This window comes from Sarcophilus harrisii, chromosome 6 (genome assembly GCF_902635505.1).
Source record: "Sarcophilus harrisii chromosome 6, mSarHar1.11, whole genome shotgun sequence".
Taxonomy (NCBI): Eukaryota; Metazoa; Chordata; class Mammalia; order Dasyuromorphia; family Dasyuridae; genus Sarcophilus; species Sarcophilus harrisii.
The window spans coordinates 26768232-26794241 of NC_045431.1; the positions used below are offsets into that span (position 1 = coordinate 26768232).

General features: G+C 42.3%; 1 protein-coding gene across 9 annotated transcripts in view; it reads left to right on the top strand.

Moving 5' to 3' along the window:
- The window catches only part of TBC1D1 (TBC1 domain family member 1), a 224040-nt gene that overhangs the window by 185853 nt on the left and 12177 nt on the right, over nt 1-26010 (top strand). For 8 of the 9 annotated variants that reach the window (XM_031941268.1, XM_031941273.1, XM_031941274.1 and 5 more), the window contains 4 exons: nt 5516-5677; nt 8214-8375; nt 19141-19385; nt 22207-22366. In XM_031941268.1, coding sequence (XP_031797128.1) covers nt 5516-5677; nt 8214-8375; nt 19141-19385; nt 22207-22366 — 729 coding nt within the window. Of the gene's footprint in view, nt 1-5515; nt 5678-8213; nt 8376-12710; nt 13434-19140; nt 19386-22206; nt 22367-26010 lie in introns of those variants that run through there. The other variant, XM_031941277.1, reaches the window with a different exon arrangement.

Here is a 26010-nt window from a genome sequence, read left to right on the forward strand (position 1 = left end):
AAAGAGAAGCTCTAACTCATTTTCAACTGATCAATGATGGACAGAAGCAGCTACACCCAAAGAAAGAACACTGATCAATGATGGACAGAAGCAGCTACACCCAAAGAAAGAACACTGGGAAATGAATGTCAACTGTTTGCATTTTTGTTTTTTTCCCTGGTTATTTCTGCCTTCTGAATCCAATTCTCCCTGAGGAACAAGTTCTGCACACATATATTGTATCTAGGATATACTCTGACATATTTAACATGTATAGGACTGCTTGCCATCTGGGGGAGAGGGTGGAGGGAGAGAGGGGAAAAATCAGAACAGAAGTGAGTGCAAAGGATAATGTTGTAAAAAATTACCCTGGCATGGGTTCTGTCAGTAAAAAGTTATAATTTAAAAAAAAAAAGTGTTGGTTGAAATGGACCATACTCTCCATCTCTTTGGGCTTCTTTCTGACTAAATTCTAAGTAAATCAGACTGACACTGCAGAAATGGTAAGAAAGGAAGGAAGGAAAATTTGTCAGACCTGACAGGGAAAGGAAGAGGGAGAAAGGGGAAAGAGGGAGGGAGAAGAAAAATAACCAAAAGTCATCAGGGGTAGCCTTGATGAATTGTGATCTGAATCCTGTGATCTAAAGTGTCAGGTCCTCCTAGAGTGTTGGAAGGAGTGCGCTGATCAGTCATTTTGGAAGTTTCCTAAGACCTTTGAGGAAAGGAGTGTCTGTGTGTGAGGTACATTTTGGGAATGAAGATTTATTTCCCACTGTTTAGATTGAATAGCTCTGTTAATGGGTTCACTTCATTTATGTCCCTTGGCTTTTAATCATAGGTGTATGTGCAGTAGTGGATTTAACTCTGAGTCTACTAAGTAGGATATTTTATATCAGTATTGTTCTCTCTTGTGATCTGTGACCAAAAAACTGTCCTGGTTTCCATATTTCTGAGAATGAAAGATTGATAACAGGGATATAAGTCACTTTTTAAAGGAAGAAATCTTGAAATGCATTTAGTTTCCCAAGGAAAAAACAGTCAGGACAAAAGTGATCATTGCAGGATGAACTGAGAAAGGAAAAGAAACATTTCTCTTCCCATGTAGCTACTTGGGAGTTTTTTTTTTTTTGTTTTTTTGTTTTTTTTGTTTTTTTAATAACACTGGAGGAAAAAACTCGAGTTATGATTTCCACTTAATGGGGAAAAAACCACACAAAATATGGTTCCCCAGAAATTAGGTTATGTCATAATATCAATATATCATCTGCATGAATTGGCATTATCAGCCCTCCCTGAAATCCTTGTTTAGCTAACCACACATTCCTAAATAAATTCCTTATTGTTGCAAACCATCTGGACTATTTTCCATCTGTTCTTCTCCCACTTGACCCTGCCTCTGGTTTGTAGACTTAAAAATGCAAGCAACAATTTTGATTTATATCATGATTTTCATTATGATCCTGGGGTTACTTTTATTTCACACATGTATGTGTACTTATATGTATGGATGCATAATAATATCATTTCTGCTTTACAGATGAGAAAATTAAAACTTGGGGACATTGTGATCAGCTTAGTCACAGAGCTAGTAAAAGTCAGAACTGGAAGTGCCATCCAGGTCCTGTTACAAAACCTTTCCTTGTCCCCCGCCTCCATTTAACTCATTCTACATATGTGCCAGAACAACCATTCTAAGCACATGTGCTACTAGGCCCGCACCCCAAAGAGACCAAAGAAAAAACACATGCACACAGAGTAGGAAATTGAAGAGATGTCCATCAGTTGGGGAATGGCTAAGAAGCCGTGTGTGTGATTGTGATGAAATGTTATTGTGCTTTAAGAAATGATGGCAGGGATGGTTTCAGAAACGGTGAAGTGAGCAGAACCAGGAGGACACGATTATCAACTTAGCTCTTGGGGAAGAGACTCATGATGGAAAAGGCTTTTCATCTCCAAAGAGAACTGATGAATACAAATTTGAATACAAACATAATGTTTAAAAGACTTTCCCTTTTTTTTTGGCTACATAGCTAATATGGAAATTATATTTTACATGATCTCTCTCAATGTGGCTGGAGGGGAGAAGAGATTTTGGAGTTAAAAACTTTATAAAACAGACACACACACAAATAAAAAGCACAAGTCTGAAAATTCTTCCCTGCTCAAGCGTCTTCAGTGGCTTTTTATTGTCTGTAAGATAAAAATCTGCATTTCTTAGCTTGGTATTTAAAGCTTTTCAAAATCTGAACCCAGTCTGCTTTGCCGAGCTTGTTATACTTCCCTTCAAGTGCTGTCCTTTAGCCTTCCCAACCTCTTGGCCCGATCCAGCCTCATTGAACTCCCTCTAGGACATGGTGCAGTCTGGGTTTTCATACCTAGAGTGCACCCCTCCTTCCTTCTGCCTCATCTAGCCCTCGGTAATTCTTGAGATACAGCTTGGGCGCCATATTCTACAGGGAGCTTTTCTTTCCAGTTTAATGCAATAAATTTGTATTTAACTTTACATGTTGGTGTTTTTAAGCACTTATTTATGGGGTGTGTGTTTATATACTTCTCTCTCAGCGGAATGTTAGCCCTTTGAGAAAAAGGGATTGCATTCATTCATTCTTTGTAATTGTATCTTTACTGCCTTACATGGCACATAGTAGGTTCTTTGTTTAAATAAATACTTTATTGATTTGAAGTTCAGGAGAATGAAGAGGGTTTGGGGAACAAACAATAGAGTTGAGTTTTGAGATGCCTCTTAACATTTCAGAATGTTCCAACACTCAGTTGGTGATGTAGAATGGAAACTCAGAGACTTGAGCTGGAAATATTTGGGAGATGTTGGCAAAGAAATAATAAAAACTAAACTCGTGTGTGCTGATGGGATTGCCTCATAAGAGAGTCCAGGAAAAGCCATGGGGATATACCCATTGTATTGCAATAAGATGCTCATCCTTAGTGACATCAAGTAATATAAATAAAAACGGATTCATTCACGTACATTCCAGTGTAGACAGTATGGTGCAGGGGAATAAATGCTCCACTAAGTATTAGGTGTATCCTATTTTAAATGTGGCTTGTTTGTACATGATTGTAGCCTTCTTTAAGGCAAGGATTGTGTTTGTCTTTCTTTGTGTCCCCAGTGCTGAGCACAGAGCCTATAACTAGTAGGTGCTGACTTGGGTTCTCTTTCCTGGCTGAATTGCTCGGAGTGGAGTTGATTCATGTGACATCGCAAAACTGAACTCTCTGCTCTTTTAAGTCCCCCTTCCATTCCCATGATTCTGGGGGTTTCCATGATAACAGACTTGGGCTATTCACTTCAATGATTTAGGAGCAGATTTACTGAGAGGGATTAAATGTTCTGTTCAACCTAATTGAAAAGTTCATATTCTCAAGGGAAAGTGTGTGTGTGTGTGTGTGTGTGTGTGTGTTAGCTTCACTAAATTAGTGCTAAGTGTGACATTTAAAGCATGGCTTAAAGTACAGACTTGGGGAAAATATTTTAACAATATTTGCACATGAATTTAAAGATTAACATCAGTAAAGAATATCGTCTCTGCCATGTACTTATCTTTAGAACCAATATATTTTGATAAGGGTAACTATCTATATTCATGGATAACAATAGAGTGGTACCTAAAAATAATAAAAATTAAAATTTGGGGAGCTTTCTTAGCAAATCATCCTTGAATTGGGATCAGGATAAGGATGAATTTGTTTTGGTGACCTCCTTAATGGTGTCCACTATTTTGTTTGTTTGTTTTTTGGCTGAGGCAATTGGGGTTTAGTGACTTGCCCAGGGTCACACAGTTAGGAAGTGTCTGAGGCCAGATTTGAATTTGGATCCTTCTGACTTCAGGGCTGCTGCGCCACCCAGCTGCCTATGATGTCCACTCTTGTTGAAGACTTGCATCAGCTGAAGCTATCCTTCCCAGTCATTACAACCACCCTAATTCAGACCCATAGCACCATATCACAGTAACTTTGTTTAACCAGTCTCCCTACATCCAGCCCCTCTTAGACATATTCCACATCATTGGGCCAAATTGATACTTCTCAAGGGTTTATTGAATCTTGCCTCATGGCAAATGAAAACACGCTGTTATTTAAAACCCTTCATAACCGGGTTTAGCCATTCCTCCCTGTCATTCTCTTTACCCCAGCCAAGTTGGGGCTGTGGGACGTTCTTCTTCTGGTTTCCTTTTCCTCCACTGACTCCCCATCGTTTCACTGGACTTTCAACTATTATACCAGCAGAGTACCGGCTATGAAAGGTCGTGGCGTGCTTAGAAGGCTTTTCCTATGGGTTTTGCCTGTCCTAGAAAAGGCATTTCACCAAGGTGGCCTTTGGGTGATGGTGTTTGGTCACAGTAACTTTTAGAGGTTATCTGTCTACTAAAATGCAAAGGTTCTACAGTCTCTGCTAGGAAAGAGAATACTCTCAGTGTCATCTTTATTCCTCCTCGATGCACACTTCATTAGATCCTCAATAGGTAGTATTTTGTCCAAATCAAGAGATGATCATTCTTGTTGTATTCTTGTGCTAAGGGAATATGAGGAATTTGGAATTCGAGGTGCCATATTGTAAAAGTTATATGGATAAACTGGGTTGGGGATTCTGAAGATTTTGAAGAACAGTTGCAAAAATTAGAAAATGAGAAGCTCTGACTAGATGACTACATTCATATATTTGAAAAGCTGCCATATGAGATCTTTGACAGACATTCTCTTGTGGAAGAAATGGGATTGGTGAGTTATAGGTACGATTTAAACTTTGATTGGAGACATCAAATGGTGTAATGGGCTTCTTACAAAATAGTTTGATTAAAAGTATTCAAGCAACCATTTAGATTGGAGTCTATAACCTCTAACATCCCTTCCTGTTTCTAAAATGCCAAGTAGAATGTCTTCAGATAGTTTTAAATTAAACAGATTAACTAATTGAAATTCCTTGTGGCTCGTTTAATCCAAAGATACGCTACCTTTTAAGCCAATTTGAACAATTGAGACTGTTTATGTTGATACCTGGGGTTATTTCATAGGTGAATCTGTGGTGATTTCTAAATTGGCTCTGGGATTTTTAAACATACAGTATGTTGTAAATTTTGAATTTTTGATAAGTTTCAGATGCTGTGCTATTACAGATAAAATATAATTTATAAATAAGTTTGTTTTGGACAAATTTTACTTACCCAAAATATATAGTATGGTTTTACTATTTTTGCTTTGACTGCAAAACATACCAAATCTTGAACTCAGAAAGAATTCAAGAAAAACTTCTGCTTTTATTGAAAACAAAACCGTATACATAAATCTGCTGACTCCTCAATAGCATTGCCAACTTAAATGTTCAATATATGGAGATTCTTCTTAGAAGGAATACTGTGCCGGAAGTTTGATAACCACAGAATCAAATCTCAGTCCCAAACTTAGCATTCTTGTGCCACATTGTCTAGTTTATTGTGATTTCTCTTGCCTTAATAGGTTACCATTGTGAATTCTCTTGTAGAATAGATAATTAAAATTAAAATTTTTCCTTTTTTCCTAGCTTCTGAAAATGATTTACAAAATAAACGCTTGAAGCTTGATTACGAGGAAATCACTCCCTGTCTTAAAGATGTAACTTCAGTATGGGAAAAAATGTTAAGTACACCAGGAAGGTCAAAGATTAAATTTGATATGGAAAAAATGCATTCTGCTGTTGGGCAAGGTAAGTTTTATTTCTCTTGGTTATAAGACATAATCTTTGGGGAAAGGATAGTCTTGGATCACACTGTCTGAGAAATTTAAATCCCTGTGACCCCTTCTCCCACCAGAGGAGTTTGCAGTTCCTGGGCATCATCACTTGGGCCCAAATGAACTTGCACATGGTTCATTCTGTCATGGACTTCTGCAAAAAAGTCATGGTGTCCTGAATGTCGTGGGCTGGGTGTCCCAAGGGGGCCACTTCTTGATAGGAGACAGGATAAGGCAGAAAGGAACTCCAGAAGAGGCAAAGCAGGTACGGGAGCTCACTTTTATGGAGAAATTTGATCAACTCTTCTACTTTCCACCTTTGGAAATAGGTTTTTTTGGAAGGTGGATATGAATGTGCGTAGAACTAAAACATACAGATTAGATAGATTTTCTAGAAAATATTCTTTGTTTGAAATCTTGAAACCAAAATTAGTTTTAAATGGGTTTAAAGGACAGTAGAAAGGATGTATCCCCATCCACCATTTGTGAAGTATATAGAAAAGCAGCAGTCAGTCCAGCTCATCATTAGCTCAAAGGAAGTGCCCAATTCAGAGAACCATAATAAGAAAAATATTTTGTGATTGAGAAAATGTGAGTGTTGGAGTGGAGATTGAGCTTGACACAGTGACCAGTAGGAAAGCTCTATTTTATATCAATGTCATCATTAATTTTAAATCTCATTCCATTTTTTGAACCTATAACTGGCAGACCTGTGCTCCATCTTTATGAAGGCAGCTAGAGTGTATCCTCATAGAAAGGCAGGAGGATTATGGGTATTTCCTTTGCATATTAACTCTCCTGTCATAGGACAAACATTTGGAAAATTGGAAGACATGAAAGAATAAATTTGTTATTCCTACCAGAATCTCTTACTACATCCTGAGTGACAACAACTGGCTTTGTTCTGTCTCTGAAACTTTCTCCAAAAAAGAAACCACCTCCCTTTGGCTTCCTTTTTTTCTTTGAAAAAAAAAATAGCCCCATTGTGCTCCCAACACTCGTTTCACTTAGTTGACTGCTTAGCTCATGGACACCTAAATCTGACCTATTAGAGGCCTGGATGGCTGGGATTTTAAGTGACTGCTGACTCCTCCATTACAAAGGCTGGGGATGTGCCTTCAGCTTTCTTTATATAACTCCTTCCTCTCTGAGAATGATCTGGCATTTAGATCACACACTGTACAACTGTTTCACTTGGAATACATTGCTCTAGGAGCTGGGCTGCCTGGGATGGCATGTTCTAGAGCAGCGGGAATAGGCCATGGCTACTTTGTCTCTGAGGATTCCATTTTCCTCTTTACCTAAAGAATTCTTCTTGTCAGTCTGTTTTAACAACAGCTATAACATGTGTCAGATCTTCTGTCATATAAATTGCCTCCTGCTTATGTAAAGTTTTAAATTTTATCTTAAATGAAAGTTTATCTCAGATTATATGTCCCTTCTATCAATGCATGTGACAACACCTAAAAGGAAAAGGAAAAATAGCACTTTCTTTGCATCTGGACATGTTCCAATAGCAGCCCCAAGGATAAGGTACCACTCACATGTAGGACTGGGATGCTCTCCCGATTCCCAGCACAGAGCATGGGGACAGTAAAGAAAGGGAAGGGAAGGAAAGGGAGGGCTTCCCATTTGTGCCCAGTTTGGGAGGTAAATAATTTCAAGAAAGATGTTTTTTTAACAGTTAGAAAATAAAAAAATAAAAACTTATTCATAATCTGTGATCTCCAGACAAAATGATCATATTGCACTCCTAAAAATGGGGAATGAGTTTATCATAAAGGAAAACATGGTGTCTTTTACTTGAACATTTTCCTGTTTTGGCTGCAGCCAGATTCCTCTCTGCACCTGCCTTTACGGTGGCCTTTTCCCTTCCCACACTTCTGCAGTCAGAGTTGGTGCACAGAATAAAGGGACCTATGGGCAACATGTGGAGGCCCACCTTGGACATGCTGGCCGGGCTCCTTCTGGCACCTCCTGGGCAGTTCTTGGATGCAGCCAAGCTGCTGGTGGGCTTTGGGGGGGTGGGGGAGGGAGTCTGCTCCTTGGAGAATTCCCTCTGATGAGAAATCACCTCCCAAGAAAAACTGGGTGCAGAGGGGAGGAGGAGGTTGCTCATTCCCGAGTCCTTTTTTGGTAGCACCTACCTCTCAGGGCCTGGCACATGGTAGGAGCCTAAGAAGAGCTGATTTTCTCCCTTTCTCTCTTCCTTCTTTCTTCCCTCTCTCTCTCAGGGTTAAGTCATTTCAATCATGTCCAATTCTCCATGACCCATTTGGGGTTTTCTTAGCAGAGATACTGGAGGGATTTGTCATTTTTTTTACAGAACTGAGGTAGGCAGGGTGAAGGGTTATACCAGGGTCATGTGCCTCTGAGCCCCACTTTGAACTCAGCTCCCTAATTCCAGCTGAGCATCCTATAGGCTGCCTCATCTAGCTGTCCACATACAAGAGTGTTCTTACAGTGTTATATATGGTAACATCCCTTATCTGCCTGGTTTTTTAAAACAGGAGTGCCTCGCCATCACCGTGGTGAAATATGGAAGTTCTTGGCTGAGCAGTACCACCTGAGACACCAGTATCCCAGCAGTAAACAGCAGCCAAAGGATGTTCCATATAAAGAACTCTTAAAGCAGCTCACTTCCCACCAGCATGCAATTCTCATTGACCTAGGTAAGTCCACAGCATTCATTTGCATGTGTTGTGTATGTGTGACGTGTATACACACACATACACACACACATACACTCTCTCCTCTGTTCTGCTGGTTCCACCCACTTTATTCTTCCAACTAATAAAAGCTTCCCAAATTTCTGTGAAACCTTTACTGTCATGTCTTATTGCACAATGACATTCCATCACACTCATTATATTTTTCTACAGTTAACAGTGAGGGGGGAGAACGGGATCTTGGGCCCCATTTTCTTGCCACCATGAATAATAGTTGGTTTTTTGTACATGTGGATCCTAGCAGTGGTTTTAGTGGATTAGAGAAGATGCGTGGTTCCGTGACTTTGGGCTTTCTTTTTTTGGCTGACTGGTTGGGATGGCCTTCCTTGGTGCACATATAATCACACTTGGGAATTCCTTTACCCCACTGCTTCTTGATGTCCTTCAGATGCCGCTTTCTTGGTTTTGGTTGAAATATGTTGATCTTAAAATAATGAACTAGTTGAGGTGAAATACTTTGAGCAAATAATGTATTCTAGTTCTTTGTGGACATAAATTTTAGATTTATCTTCATCCTTTTTTTTTTTAATATGTCTTTTAAACTGTTTAAAATAAATAGTGTTTCGGTTTAATAAAAGTATATCCCTAGACTAATGAAAGGGAGTTTCATGGATAAGTAGCAGTAGTAAGAAAGGCCAGACAGTTGGAGGAAAATATATGACAGATTATATACTAAATCAGCCTGCTGGCAGACCCTTGTCCACTTGCCAAATGATGTCAAGGGAGTAGAATTCTCATATAGGTCACTACAAGTTTATAGAAGAGCTCATAAAGCTCTGAATTATTCATGCCCTGCTGGAAGCCTATTAAAGCTCTAGATTAAAATGATCACTCTGTCAGTGTTTGATAGCTGGTGGAGGAGAGACCAGAAGTACTCTGCCCTTGTCAGACCCCAAATGGAACACTGGGTGCCCCCTTCCAGGGAAGCCGGAGCATGGTCTCCCGGGAGGACAAGTAGACGGGAGGCTCCGGGGGAGAGAGGGAAGGAGCTGAGCAAACCCCAAAGGGGGAAGACTCGGCAGCAGCTGTCTGGAAGAAGCTCAGATACTCAATTTTTGGACAGAACTGGGAGCCAAGGAAGAGCAGATCTGGAGCTGGGAAATGTGTCCTGGTAGTAACCCCCAAGGGATGAAGTGGGCTGGCCCTCTAGCACCGAGATAAAACAGCCTGGCATAGGGTAGCAGCAGGAGTAGTGGATGGACAGAAGCATGAGTGGGCAGAGGGAGAAAAATAAATGACTCCTATTTGTACAGTGAGTTAACACTAGTGTGCATCTAAAAGTGCCCCCTGGCACCGGCATGGTTGGTGATCAGAAGAAATCCCTACTTCAAGCTACTTCTGGGAAAGACTGTGCACATACAGACTGGAAGATAGAAAATCTTCCCTGGCAATTGGAGCTTTCTGTAGAAGGTGGTCTTGAAGGAAGCAAAGAATTAATAAATGGTTGTTCTAATTAACAAATTAAAAAGACTCCCATATTACGTCACTGCCTTGCCTGTGGGCTGTCCAGTAGTCCCTCCTTCCCGCCCGGTAGTCTTTGAAATCAGTAGCTTTGGGTATTTGGATGAATCCCAGAGATCTGCAGTAGTTGTTGTACCCCTGGATGGTGGGGGGTGATAGGTGGTCTCTGCCTTGGCCAGTGCCAGTCTCCCATAAGCCCTGGCAGCTCCTCCAGAGCGGAAGAACTTGGAATCCAACGCGATTGATGTTTATTTACAAGGCACTGATTTTGTTTCGATCCGAAATTCTTGACATGATTGGAACTCTGCCGCTGAATGATGATTTTGTTTGATGGCAGCCCAAGAGAATTGAGGCAAAGTTTGAGAGCAGTGTGGCCCACTAACCATTAGTAAGTAACCATTAGTAAGATTTCGCGAATTGGCAATAGTCTGTTTATTACAGTGATAAGTAACAGGGCAAATGACATCATGTCCCCTAATGTGAAATGAAGAGGAGGTTGAAAAGGAGTGAGGACCCCCAAGTTTAGCATCCTTTTTTTTCCTTAGGCACTTGGGGTTAAGTGACTTGACCAGGTTCACAGCTAGGAAGTGTTAGTGTCTGAGATCAAATTTGAACTCAGGTCCTCCTGACTTTAGGGCTGGTGCTCTATCATCCACTGAGCCACCTAGCTGCCCCACCTAGTCTGGAGGCAAGTACCTAGCCTCCACCTTGGCTAGGTACCAGCCAGCTGGCTAATGATAGCAATCCTAATCCAAGGACATCTTGGTTCATCTTGGTTGTTAATCTTGGTTGATTTTAAAGAGTAAATTTTTTAAGAATAAATAGGGAAGAGAATTCACATGTTTTTATTTCAGCATTCCTAGTTAGCTCCTTTTTCCCATAAATTGTTCTTGAGTTTTATCCATATTATTTTTCCCTAAAAAGGGAGGACAGCCTGCACGGAGTGCCTGAAGAGTGTGTAGCCCATCTCCGTCTGGGCACTGTTTGCTCTCCAGTTATTAGAAGCCCTGAGAGGCGCAGCTGTGACTGACTCCAGCCTTTCCTCCACTTGGCACGTGGTCTGGGCAGGGCCCTGATCCAGCCTGTTTGTTTCACAACCTCCTTGGCTTTATTGTTTGCCAGGCCCCCTGACCCACTCCCAAAAGCCCCAACTCCAGCTGCCCTCTCTGAGCTTCCTTCCCTGACACCTGGCCTTCCTCCGTACAACCATTTTTAGTCTCCTGGCTTCTGAGCTTCCTAAAGGATTCTTCCTAATCCCTTCTGAGATGGTCTAAAAGCAGCCTTCGTTTTCCATGAATATAAATCCTCCATTTATCTCTGCAGACATCACTCCTGACTCTGCTGGTGGGCACCATCCTTTGCCTTTCCCAGCCAGCTTATATCCCAGAGTCTAGTGTTGTGAAAATGATGTCCTATTTGTTCTTAAACTTGCTCACTCGTTTGGGGCTTCATTTACTAAATCTCCTCTATAGCTAGAGAAAAACCCTCCCATCAGCAGCCTTCCCGAATCAGCGATTACTCTGATTTTCCGAGAGGTCTCCTCCAGGTGTCATTTGGAGAATTTCTTGCCAGAGAAGAGCAAAAGCAGAAAGCAGCATTCCACAAAATACGGTGCCGTATTTCAGAAGATGAGAGCAATTGCTCTGATGTCACCTCCCTGCCCCCAGTGACTCAGAGTCCTGTGAAACCCATTCTTGGCTGGTGAAGTTCTAGTTTGTGCTTGGGCTTTTTATTTCTCCCCTCGGGAAAGCTGGCTTCACTTTCTGAAATTGGCCTTCATGATAAACAGCTTTGTGCAAAAAAAAAAAAAAAAATAGATTGAAGTCTAATACCCCTTGGTATTGGACAACAGCAGGGTTGTGATGGTGTTTTATCCAAGGGGTTGGGAGGGTGGGGTGGGCCTTCCTAGGCCTGCTTGCTTCCCCCCACAGAGGCCTCCAAGTGTGATCAGCTGGAATATTTCTGACCTCCTGGTGCTGACCACGCCTGACTGGCAGGATGCCATCAGGGTCCCCAGATGGCCACCTGGCTGAGCCTCTCTCCTGGCTCCAGTCTCAGGCTGGGGAACACACCTCTGGCTGGATGGGCTCGTTCTGTGCCACGTTCCTCACCTGGCAGCCAACAAGCCCCTTGTACTGCAGGATCTATTCTGCAACTGCAGCCTCCACCTTGGCTAGGTACCAGCCAGCTGGCTGAAGACGACAATCCCAATCCAAGCCGCACAGTGCAGTTTGGATCCACTGAGCCCCCCAGCTTGGCTGGTTTTAAGCTTCTTCCCCTCTTGCACCTCTTGATTTCTCCACTGGCTTCACATTGTGACTTTTTTCCCCCCTACTTCAGACAACCCCTTAGCCCAGCCTCATCAGTCACTGACCGCCTCTTCTCTTTTGCTGGCAGTTCCAGGAGTGAAGGGATGGCCAGTAATCCTACAGCCCCAGCATATATGTCTCCCCAAGTCCAGGAACAGCAAATTGGAGTTTAAGTGGCTCGGGAATATTCAGACCCTCTTCCTTTAATCTCGACCCCCTTTCAGATGCTTAGTTTTGCTTTATGATCTCATTGTTGATGTGTTTTCCATTTGTTTTTTGTACTGAGTTCCAAGCAGGTATTTTCATGTTAGATATTGAAACAATGGAGGCATTGGCTAAATGTGCTACCCAGGATCCTCGAGACAAGCCACTGATTGAGTTGGGAGTGGGACCAAACTATAGAAGCTTCAGCTGCTCATTTGAGCACTTTGTCCATTATGACCCATTCATTTTAATCATAATGGGGAAGTAGTGTTAACACTCTGTAAGCATGGCTGAGAAAATATTCTTGAAAGGAAAGAGTATCTCTTTAGTTTAAAGGCATATTTTGAATGAAGGATTCACTGTGGTGGATGTCAATGGACTATTGATCTGTGCTTCCCACTTGAAACTTAATATATTCTGACCAAGTACATAAAACCTGCCCAGTGTTAGGCAGCGAAAGGATTCCAGTCCAACTTTGAGAGAAAAGAGTTTTCTTATCTCCTCTTGGGTAACGGGCAGAACAAAGGCTCCACCTGGCAATAGAGGGTATTTGAGCTATTCCCCAAATGAAGGAATCTGCTGGGAGTTGTTAAATTGAAATCTAAAAGGGCAGAAAAAGTTTTCTTCACTCCGTTCCTTGTTGGTGGTTTGCCGCATTTGGCCCCAACACAAAGAGCCAAGTGTTGTGAACTTGTAGAAACAGAAGGAGCTATTTTTAATAATCCAAGAAAACAGCTTTGTTTTCTATTTCATCTTGTTGTTGTGAACCTAGGGGTCTGGGCTAGGAGTGACCAGATGAGGGACCAAACTTTTCTGAAAGGCAGAAAGACAGAAAGACATCCATACCCGACCTTCAGCAGCCGTGCCTGCTGCTCACGGATGCTATCCTGTGTGGGGTCGAGTTGAGTGGTCAAGCCCACTCCAAAACAAGTGAGAAAATTAGTCTGTGTGCCATCGTCTCCGTTTTTGAGACCATCATATCACAGTAGTGATCCTTGTAATTGAAGATGCCAAATTTCAGTTTGAGGTTAGTGAAAATAAAAATAAAGCTTGATTCCTCCCTCCCCCTTCCCCCCACTCCCTTTTCTGGGTTCATGGACTCTTTGGGATTTGTGGTCCTCAGCTTATACTTCCTAGACCTTTTTTTCTCTTCCCCTGCCCATGAGGTCAGCCCATCTACATTTTCTTGGTGAGATCTTTTTTGTTGAATGGAAGGTACCCCTGGAAATAGACTGTAGCCTGCTTGTAGCCCCCAGGATAGTGTGGAATGAGGAAGAATCATGGCTGACTCTGAGGTCATGAACTTGTATGACCAGCAAGATGTCCTGGCCAGGAAGGGGGAAGTTGGAAGGGAGGGGCAGGGCTGGGCCGTGCTGGAAAAGGAAGGGGGAAGATGGCTTCAGAATGGGGCCTGTGGGTGTGAGGAGTGTGGGAGGGACCCAGGAAAAGAATGTAGAGTACAAAGGGGTTGGAGAGATCTTTGGGAAGAGAGAGAGAGCTGGTGATTAGGTGAGGAGGGGGCTGTGGGTTAGGGAAGGTGCCCCCTCAGGGGTTGTGAGGATCAATGAGATAATTGTAAAAGCTTACCAAGGGCCTGGCACATGGGAATCGCTATACAGATGTAGATTACTAGTACCATTTTGCTACCAGGAGTATGGTACTAGGAGCAGCAGCACAGTACTAGCAGTATCCTAGGAGTGGTATGATAGGACTATTATAGAATTATAGTAGTGGCATAGTAGGACTACTGTAGTGGAGTTTTAGTACTGGGAGGAGGAAGAGAAGTGTAATAGTAGTAGAAGGCCCCTTTCTAAATCTGACCTTGTGGATATGTTTCTGTCCAAACAGATCACTACTTGCTGTGAACGTAGGATTGTCCCGTCATTCCTGCATCCCAGCTTTAGAGACAGTGCTGTCTGACGTTCATTTACTTCAGGTTCCTCTTCTTGGGAGCCTTTTGAAGGGGTAGGGGTATTTTAAAAGTATTCTGGCTTGTGCCACCTTGTAAATTGTCCACATTTCAAGGGGCAAGATGGTCCTCATTTGAGCAGTAGCAAAAGCAGCCGAAGTTCAGTGAACGAGAAGGGGGGTGGAGTGTGTGTTGGGCCTGTTCCGAGATTGAGATGGAAGCGTGCTATTGATATTTTTTCAAGGATGGAGGCCATGGAGACTCCAGAGCAAGTGCAAGCCTTTACCTCAGAGATAGAAAATGAGCAGGAGCTTCTCTATCCATCTCCCTGTCTGGTGTAACTCGGGGAGGCGGGGTTGGAAGATCCACAGGCTTCTAGCAATAAGTCTTAATAGTCTCCTTGCCTCCCTTTCTGACTGTCCATTCTGACAAGCTCTTAACCTCTATGGGGCAGAACAATTACCTCATGTCTCTTAAAAATAAAATCAAAGCATTGGGGTTTTTGGCGTGTAATAATAATCCTACAAGCTTCATTTCCAGAGTGATTTGCAATCAGTACAAAGTGTAATTTAAGTCGCGTACTTATTTTCTGAGGGCAGAACTTGATGGTGATTGAAAAATTAGATAAAAGACATTTCCGTAATTTATGCTATAGTAAAAGAGATTGCTTAAAGATGCAGGCAAGCCTGCTGAACAGTTAGTGTAAGATGTTTTGCAAGCTTCCTTCTTGGGTGTTGGAAATTCTCCGTTCTCCCACTCCAATCTGGTCTTCAAGAACTCTCAGAGAGCAGGTGTGCCTTGGCTCTAATGTGAGGGCACTTTGAACAGTCTTTCCTATTGAGTTGAAAGCACCAGCAAAAATAGCTGAAGCCAAACTTGGCTGCTCATCCCCTCTACACTGGATTACTGACAAGGTGGAAAAGCTCAGAATTGTGTTTTTATGCTTACATAACACTCCCCCCAAATGCATCAAGAAGTGGTCTTGAAGCCTGGAAGGTTCATGGGCAGCCACATCAGCTCTGAAGGCAGCTTTTCTGTGCCCACCGCCAGCCTCCACCCATGTTGCCAGCATACAATCAGACTCGCTCCCTCTGGGGTGCTCCCTTCCTAGCAGGAAGTGCTCTCTAACTCAGTGGGTCCCTCACAGACTCCGACCTAGCAGCCATTCTAAATTGGCATGACCCGTTAGCTCTTGTGCACGGCTCGTTCCATACTTTGCAAACCGAGGTCATTGCAACACAAAAAATGACGCATCAATCACCAACTCGATGATGGTGATTGCCCAACCAGTCATGGATTACCTTTTATACAATACCTTTTATTTCCATTTAAACTTCATTTAAAGAATTTGTTTTGCATCTTACTTACTAGATCGTGTTGCTAATTGGGCATAATCAGCCCTTCTATTTTCTCAGAGATTAGAAAACATTCTCCAGATCTTCCCTTCTATCCAGCACCCTCCTGTCATTTGTCTGTCCTCAATATAAACAAGAAATATAAACATAATATTTGTTTGAAAAGAACATAATTAGCAACATCATTCTACTTCCAAAATCAGAAAAGCCATTTTGGATCCAATGCAAAAAGGGGCGCTGGGGTCCTTCTTTTATTCACGAGGAATTGCCCAGGAGCTCTTTAAATTCAAACAGAAACAGTTGATCCTGCCTCTTAATGGCTGTTTTGGGAAGTGGACGCTTCTTCTACTGGGAAGCTTTGCCCTTAAGGCACTTCCCATGGAGTATCCATGAAACCAGGAATTTGGTTTGTTGGGTTTATTGTGCAAGAACATTTGGGTGCAGGCTGATTTAAATTTAAATTTAAATTGGCACTAAATAGCTTATGTTATTTAACGTTCCTAACTAGATAAAATTTGGCTAGTTTCAGCAAAAAATTCAAGAAATTCAGAAAATTCATGATACTTTTCAAAGAAACTAGATTAAGAAATTTTTTTTCTTGGTGGAAACCACATAAACCCTCTATTGTTTTACAAGACTGAAAATCCCAAGTCAAGTGTGGGGAATTAAGATTTAAGTTTAAGTTTAAGATTAAGTTTTAAAAGTTCATTTGAAGTCTGATTTTCAGTCTCTACATGGAGTTTGAATACAGAGATACTTGGATTTCCCTTTTTCCCTAAAATAAAATAGAAAAACTATGATGCTCCAAAACTGATTTTTGGTTTTGTGCTATCCAGAAGCTTTTAAAAATAAATATTATCTCAATGTAACAGCTCACATTTTACATCACTTCATGGTCTAGCAAGCCCTTTCTATGCTATGAAATAAATAGAACAATTAGGAAATCCATAATTTTAAGTTGTCAAGACTTGTTGTCTTATACATAAAAGATTTTGTTTTTCAAATATAGTTAAATGAAAATGTTTGGGGTGAATATATGCTAGCCATTTCATATCAAGGACTCCTGGCTCGGGACACATTTTCTCATGTGCTGATAATGAAACGATATAGCTGCTTAAACTATCTTTCGCATTAGAAGTGTTAAGAAAATTCTGACTCAGGAAATGAACTGTCTGTCCTTTCCGGCTTCAGAAAGCCTCCTTTTCTTATCTGCTGACTGATTTAGTATTCACTGTGTCTCAATAGGCAAAGATGAAACTATTCTCAGAAAACTTGGCTCCAAGTAGAAACATAAAATTGCCTGAGGCCCGGTGTTGAGAAGAAAATTTGATATTTTTTAGAAATGGGATTGAAAAGGGGAAGTTTTCATTTTGGTTAAGTAATATAAGCTTAAATATGTTTACTGTTGGATCCATGGTAACATCTGTAAAATATTACAACATTTTCCCCATCTTTGTAGCAATTAAAAAGCTAAATGTAATAGGAAGAAAAAGAATAACAAATTAGGAATGTTTTTAAAATTAATTTCATTACTTTGATTCTATTGATTTGAGATTTGTAATACAATAGATTTTGGGGTAATGTATTTTTTTCTACATTACTTATAATGGAAAGCATTTTAGATTAGGACCCAAATTGAGTTTTGGTACTGTTTTTTATTACTGATTTACTCTGACTTTGGGGAAGTTAACTTCCCCTGGGACATTTTCTCCATCTATAATCTTAATGAGCTAGATGACTTGTGCATCTAAAATTCTATGATTCTGATTAATATGGAAATATATTTAACATGTTTGTATGTGTATAACCTATATTGAATTGCCTGCTGTCTCAGGAAGAAGGGAAAGAAGGGTAAAAAGTTGGAACTCCAAATGAATGTTCAAAAGTGAAAAATTGTCATGTGTAATTGGAAAAAATATACTTTAGACATTCAAATAAATTTCAAATAATTCACTTGCTCCAATATTCACTAAGTCTGCTGAATTCATATTTAGGCTGTAGAAAGTAAATAAGACCTCCTCAAATGGAGCTTATAGTCCTCATAACAACCTGAAGGTTGGTAGGGAGGAGGGCACACACACTCATTTCTCCTTAAAGTGCTGTATAAGTGCTAACTGTAATGGTTAATGTTATGTGCTCCATGTTAGCCATATCTCTCATCTGTCCGTGCTTAGCGGATCCTGCTGATGACACTTGGGTGTGCTCTAGGACAGAGTATGAATGACTGGGGGATCCAGCTGGATGGGCTGCAGAATGATTAGCTCTGAGCCCAAGAACGTAGGGCCCTCTTGGGAATGGGCATCTCTCTGTGCCAGGAGATTCCTACAAGATGTTGTGAACTAGGTGATTCCCATTCTTCAGAGCCTTATCCTTTTCCTGATCATCTGGTTGTCTGGAATGTGCCTTTCTCCCTCTAGGTGTGTCCCTCTGAGGAAGGACACAGTCCAGACTAGATCATTTAATGGTAGGGGGCTAAGTGGATGCTATCGGGGGAATTATACTGATGAGACTTGCCTGATTGGAACAAGTCTGAGAGCAACGTTTATGAAAGGAGAAGATCCGTTGGACCAGAGGCATGGAAACTGGTCAAGAGACAACTGCAATCATGTTAATTCAAATATAAATAAATCTTAAGCCAGTTGTAATTTGCTTTTATCCTGGTAAGTAACAGAAGTAAACTGCTCACGTCAGGCGTCCAGAGATGAAAGTTGGCTTAGAATACACTTGCCCCCAGCCTCTGCCAATCTAGGAAGCAGGAAATCAAATCTCTAATTCAAACTTGTTTCCCTGGGTAAGCCGGCTCCCACCATCTGTTTTGTAGAACCAGCACTCTTAGGGTATCTGGAAACAGATTCTCAGGAGCCTCGGAGTCACATTCCAAGAGGCGAGGGTGGGCTCGCATTTAACCAGCAGGACACTCGAAAGCCTCCTAGACAAAAGAAATCTAATCCTCATCGGGACCCCGGCATTGGCTGAAAATTCTCTGGCCATCAGGACTTTCAAAGAATGTTTTTTTCAAATGCATGCTGCTATTTGAGGCATTTCAGAGCATCTTCACAGGTTTTGGATTGAACGACTCTAGTAAAAAGCTGGTTAGATTTCTGTGGGTCCTATAGGTGAAGCTAATAAAGTTTTAATTTTTTGTTGGGAGTGATTATTATCAAGATTAATGCCTAAAGGAAGAATGGGTTACAGTGCAGGGAAAGAAAAATCTTTGTTTTAGATTTAGGTTGCGATTGTATTAGTATTGTAACTTGGGTAACAACATTTTAAAACAAGCAGTGAAAACATCTGATTTTTTTTTTAATTTGGAAGGGAAGGCACATACCACTCAGTACCAACAAGACACAGATGTTTAGTACAAACGGTGTTAAAAGATGACACAAGTTCCAAAAGTTTCTGTTTATTTAACCTGGTAAGATACATTTCTAGGCTCTGTGAGTTGTGACTGATATAATTTGTTTCCACAGGTCGGACGTTTCCAACACATCCATACTTTTCGGCACAGCTGGGAGCCGGACAGCTGTCGCTCTATAATATTCTGAAGGCCTATTCGCTGCTAGACCAGGAGGTCGGCTATTGCCAGGGTCTGAGCTTTGTAGCAGGTGTTCTGCTCCTTCATATGAGTGAAGAGGATGCATTTAAAATGTTGAAGTTTTTAATGTTTGACATGGGGCTCCGGAAACAGTATCGACCAGACATGATTATTTTACAGGTATCACTCTTTTACATTCTCTTGGATGCATATGTATGCACTATATGTACAGGTAACTCTCTTCCCCTAGACAGGGAAGCTGCTCTAGATGTCTGTTTACTTACCTTCTGCTTCTCGGGCTAGTGCGGTTAGTGTCCTGTAAGCATTAATTAGAAAGGATGAGATTTTGGTAGACATCAGATGATAAAATTGCATTTAGCAGCAAATGATGAAATTTGGTGTGAGCATTTGGTACCCAAGTTGGGGCTCAGCAACAATTTGTTTGAACAACTTGCCGGCCTTTCTCCTTGCCAAAAGGTACGTTTGCAGATTACAGGTTACAGATAAAATGAAGTAAAGTAGACCCCAGTGATAGTAAATATGTAACAGATTTGGGAGAGCATGCAGTTAGCAAGGAAAGGGGTTTAGCAGTTAATGCAAGTGGAACTTACAATTAACCAGGAGAAAGGGAATATGCCATTGACTGGCAGACATATTCACAGAGGAGTTTAGCACCCTAAGAGTTAGCTGTAAGAAGGAGATGGATACCATGAGGCATGGGGGAAGGGAGGAGAAAGACACCATGAGACAGATCACTGGTGGGCTAATCCAAAAGGGATTCCACAAAGATAGCATAGGCCGTGGGCAGATGTATAGAGGAAATATACCCTTGGGGGGCTTGACATCATAAATTGGCTTTCTGTGGGATATAGTTTGGCCTGTAAGGCTGAGCTGTACCTCTTACAGACTTTCTCTGCCAAGCCCCACCTACTGACCCCAGGACCTCATCAGAAACATTTTCATTTATAATATACTTTCATCATAGTCAATAGAGCTTTGTGCTCTAGCCTCCAGCTTTTTACACTGGTTCACATTTACGATCAGTAAATGTTTGATTTGTATACCTATTTCATGTTCCTTTATACCTGGAGTGACGTAGAGATATCTCTGGCAAAGAGGATTTGCCAATGGAAGGAGTTTGAGAAGCCCTGCTCTATAGCCTGAACCTCAGCTTGATGTTACCTGTAAATCTGAATGTGCCCTTGAGGCCTTTATCCAAGTCTCTGGAAAAAATGTTAAGCAGTATAGACTCTGGGTGTGCTCCATCAGGGCCTCCCCCCATTCACTCAATGTGGAATCCATCTGGTTGTATTATGTGATTCACACCTCTTCCCCATCTCTACAAAAATAGCATGAGAAACCTCATTCAAAGCTTTACTAACAGCTGAGTAAACTGCATCTACAACATTCACTTCATCAATTGTTTAATAATCCTGTTTTTAAAAAAAAAAAAAAAAGGAAATGAATCTTTTCTTCCTACTTCCATATAAGGCAAATGAGTTGGAAATATAGGGAAGTTGACATGTACCTAAAATTGTTTGGGAAGATTTGAGGCAACTTTGACTTTTCTGTTGCAGGGAACAAACAAGTTATTAAGTAAGATCTTGGGAAAGATAAGCTCGAGCCAAATATTTTCAGGGCATCAGACTTAAGCCATTAAAAACTCTCCATTTTAGTTCTGAATCCAGAATCTCCTAAAAGGAAATTTTGGCCCAACAGACACTTTCCACAAGTAGTTTCAGATTCTTCTTTTCTTCCCACATTATCATTAATATTACCATTTTAAGACCAGCAATAGGAGCTTTTAGCAGCAGTGAAGCCAATTTTATGACATTCAAGCTCAAGTTTATGAAATTTATGGAGCTTATTTTTTGTTACATTGCCCTTTTAGTGCTGACTTTTCTTGTTCATTTTAGATTCTTATTATATGGAAATGCTAAAGTGAAGTGACCGCCTCAGAAAATAGTATGGGACTTAAAGACCTGTCTGGAGCTTCCTGCTCTACCAGTGGTTCTAGGAGCATTTATTCCAGCACCCAGTGAGAAATAGCCCAGTATGGTCTAGCCCACCTTCCTGGGCCGGGTGCAGGGCCCCCAGGTGTCTGGATTTGGACAGAATCGTGGACCGTCCTGGGTCATGGTTTTCTTGGCTAAAAAAAATTAGCCACAGGGCTTTTGATTCAGACCTAAGAAACTAAAGTAGATTTCCTGAAAGGGGAAATATCACTAATGATTTAATTTTACTGAAAAAGTTCAGTGGGGCTCCTCTGCTACAGTAACAAGAGTGACTTGAGGTTTTGAGATAATGCGAGACCACGTTGTAGAAATGGGCGTTAGGGAGGCGCAGCCCACGGGCCGGCAGGCTGCCGTGTCCCACGTCATCACAAATACACACGAGGTAAAACAGTTGTTGGGTTGGGTCCGGCTCTTGGTGACCCTGTGTGGGATTTTCTTAGCAGAGACTGGGAAGTGCCTTAGGGTCACAGCAGCCAAGAAGTGCCTGAGGCCATGTTTGAACTTGGGCCTTGCTGACTCCAGACCCCACGTTCTTTTCCACGGGCCTCAGACATGAAGAGCTGTGGGACCTCTGTTTGCCTCAGTTTGGTCATGTGTAAAATGGGCGTGTTAATACTCAGACCTACTGCTGAGGTGGTTGTGAATGAGGCTTTCATTATAAAGCCCTTTGCATGGAGCCCCCGCAGAATACAGCCACACGCACATAGATTATCCATCTTATTTGATATGTAGTAAGTGCTGTATACATGCTAAAATGTGTGTGCTCCTGGATTTAGGGAACACCGGTGGCTCTCTGAAGCCAGGGCCCAGAGCTGCTCATGGGGCAGCAGTGGGGCGCTTGGTTGTAACAATAAAGCCAGCGAAGGGCGGTCTTAGATCATACATGCTCACGGTAGTCAGAGGTGGGACGGCATTCATTCACGTGAGCGCGGGATCGGTTTAATGACAAAAAACCGATGGGTGTTCCGATGTCTGCTTCCCTGCAGATCCAGATGTACCAGCTCTCCCGGCTTCTCCATGATTACCACAGAGATCTCTACAATCACCTGGAGGAGCATGAGATCTGCCCCAGCCTCTACGCTGCCCCCTGGTTCCTTACCATGTTTGCGTCCCAGTTCCCGTTGGGATTTGTAGCCAGAGTCTTTGGTGAGTTTTGTAAAGTTCTTTGGGGATTATCTGGATGCCTCATTCCTCATACCCGCTCCTGTGGATATACATCTACTATGCTATATTATACATATATTACACATGTACTATGCTATAGTATACCATATTAAAAGGCAGGCTGTCCTGGGAGTTAGCAATTCTTATATGATCTCGGGTCCCAACATTCGAGTAGGATCGACCACAAAACCTCCTCAGCCTGGCCCCTTTCTGCCCACTTCATCCCTCTCTGTGTACTCCATGATCTGGCTATCTTGCATGAGGCGACTCGATTTCCCCCGGCCATTTCCCAGGCCTGGGACGTGCTCTGCCCTCGCCCCCTGCCCTCTGTGGCCCCCAGCCCCGGTCCCTCCTGCGGGAGGGCCACCCCTCAGCCTGAGGCCAGCCGCCTCTCTCCTTCACGTGGTTGGTCTCCCCTTGCTTTGTCTTGTCGGACTGGCCATTAAGCAGGAGTTTCATGAGGGCCGCTCATTCTGGCCTTTGCTTCCCAGAAGCCCTTTTCTGCCACTCACTTGTCTAAAACTGAAGCGTTTGGTGCCGTCAGCGCCCTGCTTCCTAAACTCCTTTGGAAGCAGCCCGGGCTCTCGGGCATTTTCCTGACCCTCCACCATCTTTGTCATTTCCTGGGATTCTGCGAGGGCCCCACCTCTGCTCTTTGTCCTCGTTCCCTCTGCCTCGGAGAACGTACCCGCCGTCACTAAAGAAAGAAGACCTTGAGATCTGAGTCTCATTGCCTACTTCTAGAAGTCTTCAGGACATTCCCCCGCAGCCTCAGTCTCAGCCTGTTCAAACCAGGCCTATGCCCTCCTCCGGTCTTTGCCAGATGGGTCTCTAGCATCTCATCGTCCAGTTCGTTCTCCTTCATCCTCTTTACCCCATCAGAAATTTTTTTTGATCCTGTAGATCTTATAAAAGCTTCGGGCTTATCACAGGACAGGCTCCTGTTAGCACATTAGCGAGGGCCCATCTCCCATTTTGTGGGCACCTTCAGCATGTACCCAGCTAGAACCAATTTTAGTGGTTCATTATCATTTCATGCTTTAGTTCCACTTAAGCTGATGTCTAATGTCTTCCAGGTTTTTTTTTTTTAAGATTTCAAAAAATAATTATAGGCCTGTATCTAGAGTTGACTCAAAAGACCATTGAACTCCATCCTCCCCTCCTTCCCCCCTTCTGTGTTCCTCTCCACTGCACTGCTTATTCATTTCATAGAACTGTGGTGCAGGGACAGTGAGTTCTACAGGTGAACTCAGGAGCGTGGGAAGTGGGGAGCCCCACTCCCTCCTCCCCACTGCCTCTTTTTGGCCGTACAGCTATCCTGTCTCTTTCCAACACTTTTTACTTTTACTTCAATAAGTCCATTCCCCAGTGATTTCTAAGCATGGATTTAGTAAACACTAACCTGGGATGTACAGCTGGTTCTATTTGTGGGTTCTTTATTTCTTCCCATTGATGTGTTTCTTGTTCCTTTTCCAGCACCAGACAGTTTTTACTTATTGCTTTGTAGGCCATTTTGAAATCTGAGAGTGCTAGTCTTCCTGCCCCATTTTTTTTCTTGGCATTTCTTGATATTCTTGCCAGTTTCTTTTTCCAGATGAATTTCAGATGATTCTATGTGATACAGCCTATTAGCATCGCATTAAATCTGCAAATTAATTTGCAAATATTGATATTTTTACTGTATTTGTTCCACCTAATCATTAGCAGGAAATATACTTCCATTTCTTTCATTCTTTTTTGATGTCTTTCAAAATTACCGTAAAGTCACTTTGATACTGGTCATTGGTCTTCTGTATGTTATGGTAACTTTGTGCCCAGTTATGTTTTATTGCTGCTCTTTTCCTTCTTTTGCCTGTCCTGTGATCTTGGCCCTGAGCAGAGTGCCTGATACATAAGAGGTGCTTGATAAACACATATTGATTGTGATAAATAGAAATGAAGATAATTTGGATAATTTTGTGGTTAGCTTTATGTCCTAGTCCTTCTACATATGTCTCCAAAGACATATTTTAATTTCTCCAGTGTTTCTTTTTTTTTCCATTTGTTGTTATTCTTACTGTTCCTCTTTTTATATCTATTTTAAATTTCTTAAAATACAAATGCTTTTAGTGTTTTCAGTTTATAAATATAAATAATGTGTGCACACACCTGAATGAAGTTTGAAACATACTTTTGATCATAGTTCCTTCTAGTCCTACATATTTTTTTACATTAATTTTATCAAATGCACAGCTAGCCTATAAACTCCCCGAGAGCAGGAACTGTTTCCTGTGCTTTCATATTGGAGTTGATAAAAACATGTTTTTTCATTTCATCTTCACTTTTATAACAAAATTTTAGTTACTAAAATCATTGTATGATGACAGCAGACAAGAGCTTATTGTATGACTTGGAAATCCATTTGCAGTATTAGTGTCATTGCGATGTGGACGTTTTTAGATGCTTTTCACCCCATAAGTGCCTCTTATGTCACTGAGATGTTTGTCTCCCGTATGAATGTCCTTTGTAGTGAGGCGTTCGCTTTGCAGACAAAGGGGTGAGAATCCTCGTTAGCTATGACGGAGGAGGTAGCATCTGGGCTGGCTGGGAGAGTAGCGGTATGTGGGATGGGCACGGCAGCGGTCACCAACCGGTCACCCCTGAGCTCACCCGGGTGGGGGGCAGCCGCCCCTTCACCTGCCTCTGATGGAAAATGGCCCAGGATGTGGCTAGAGAGCTTTGTGGCGGTGAAGCAAAGTGGGGAGCACGGAGGAGACCGACTTCTGCAGGTGGGCCGTGTCCGTTCTGATCAGATCTTCAGTGCTCCCTTTCCCTACAGACCTTTCATGTTCTAAGTTTTCTTGCATTTGACCCTCGTTTTCCTTTGTTGAGAGGCCATGGGATGATGCAGTGGAGAGTGTCCGGTTTGAGCCTGGATTTAAATCCTTGACTCCTTACTGCTTGTGTGCCCTTGGACAGAGTGGTTGGTGCCCTCGGCTCTCACTGGCCTGGGAAATCACGGGTCACAAGTGTTCTCAGCATTCAAATAAAGCAATAGTGCAATGTCCTAGTAAACCATAGGGACTTAAATGTTTAGTGATTATAGGAGGAGAGGAGGACTCGAGGAAGGGAAAGGCGGTCTACCACTAGCTAAGAACCGTGCACGCCACCAATTCCTCTGCGCGGCAGGAAAACCCAATGGGGGTGCGGCGTTGACCCTGGGCGGGCTTTCAGAGGCTTCCAGAGATAGATCTGCCTCTGGGCCCCAGCTACCCTGGGTCCAGACATGAGTGATCGCACGGCCTTGGGCAGGAAGGATTTCGGGAAAGGAACTTGTCCCTTAACCTCCCTACACACACACACACACACACACACACACACCACTTAGGCTTTGGGATTCAGTAAGATTATTCTTGTGTGTGTGTGTGTGTGCGTGTGTGTCTCCACCCTCCCCACCCATGGAATTGACTTCCTGTGTAACCATGTTTTATTTTACACGTTTTGACATTCTGATGAGGAGTCCATGGCTTCACTGGAGTGCCCAAGAGGGGCTGTGAGACCTCTAGAAATGAGGGGGGCTGTTCCTTTTTCTCCCTCTGTGATACAGTCACTGGTGGGCCTTGGGGTTCCCGTGCAGGTTTCTCCTG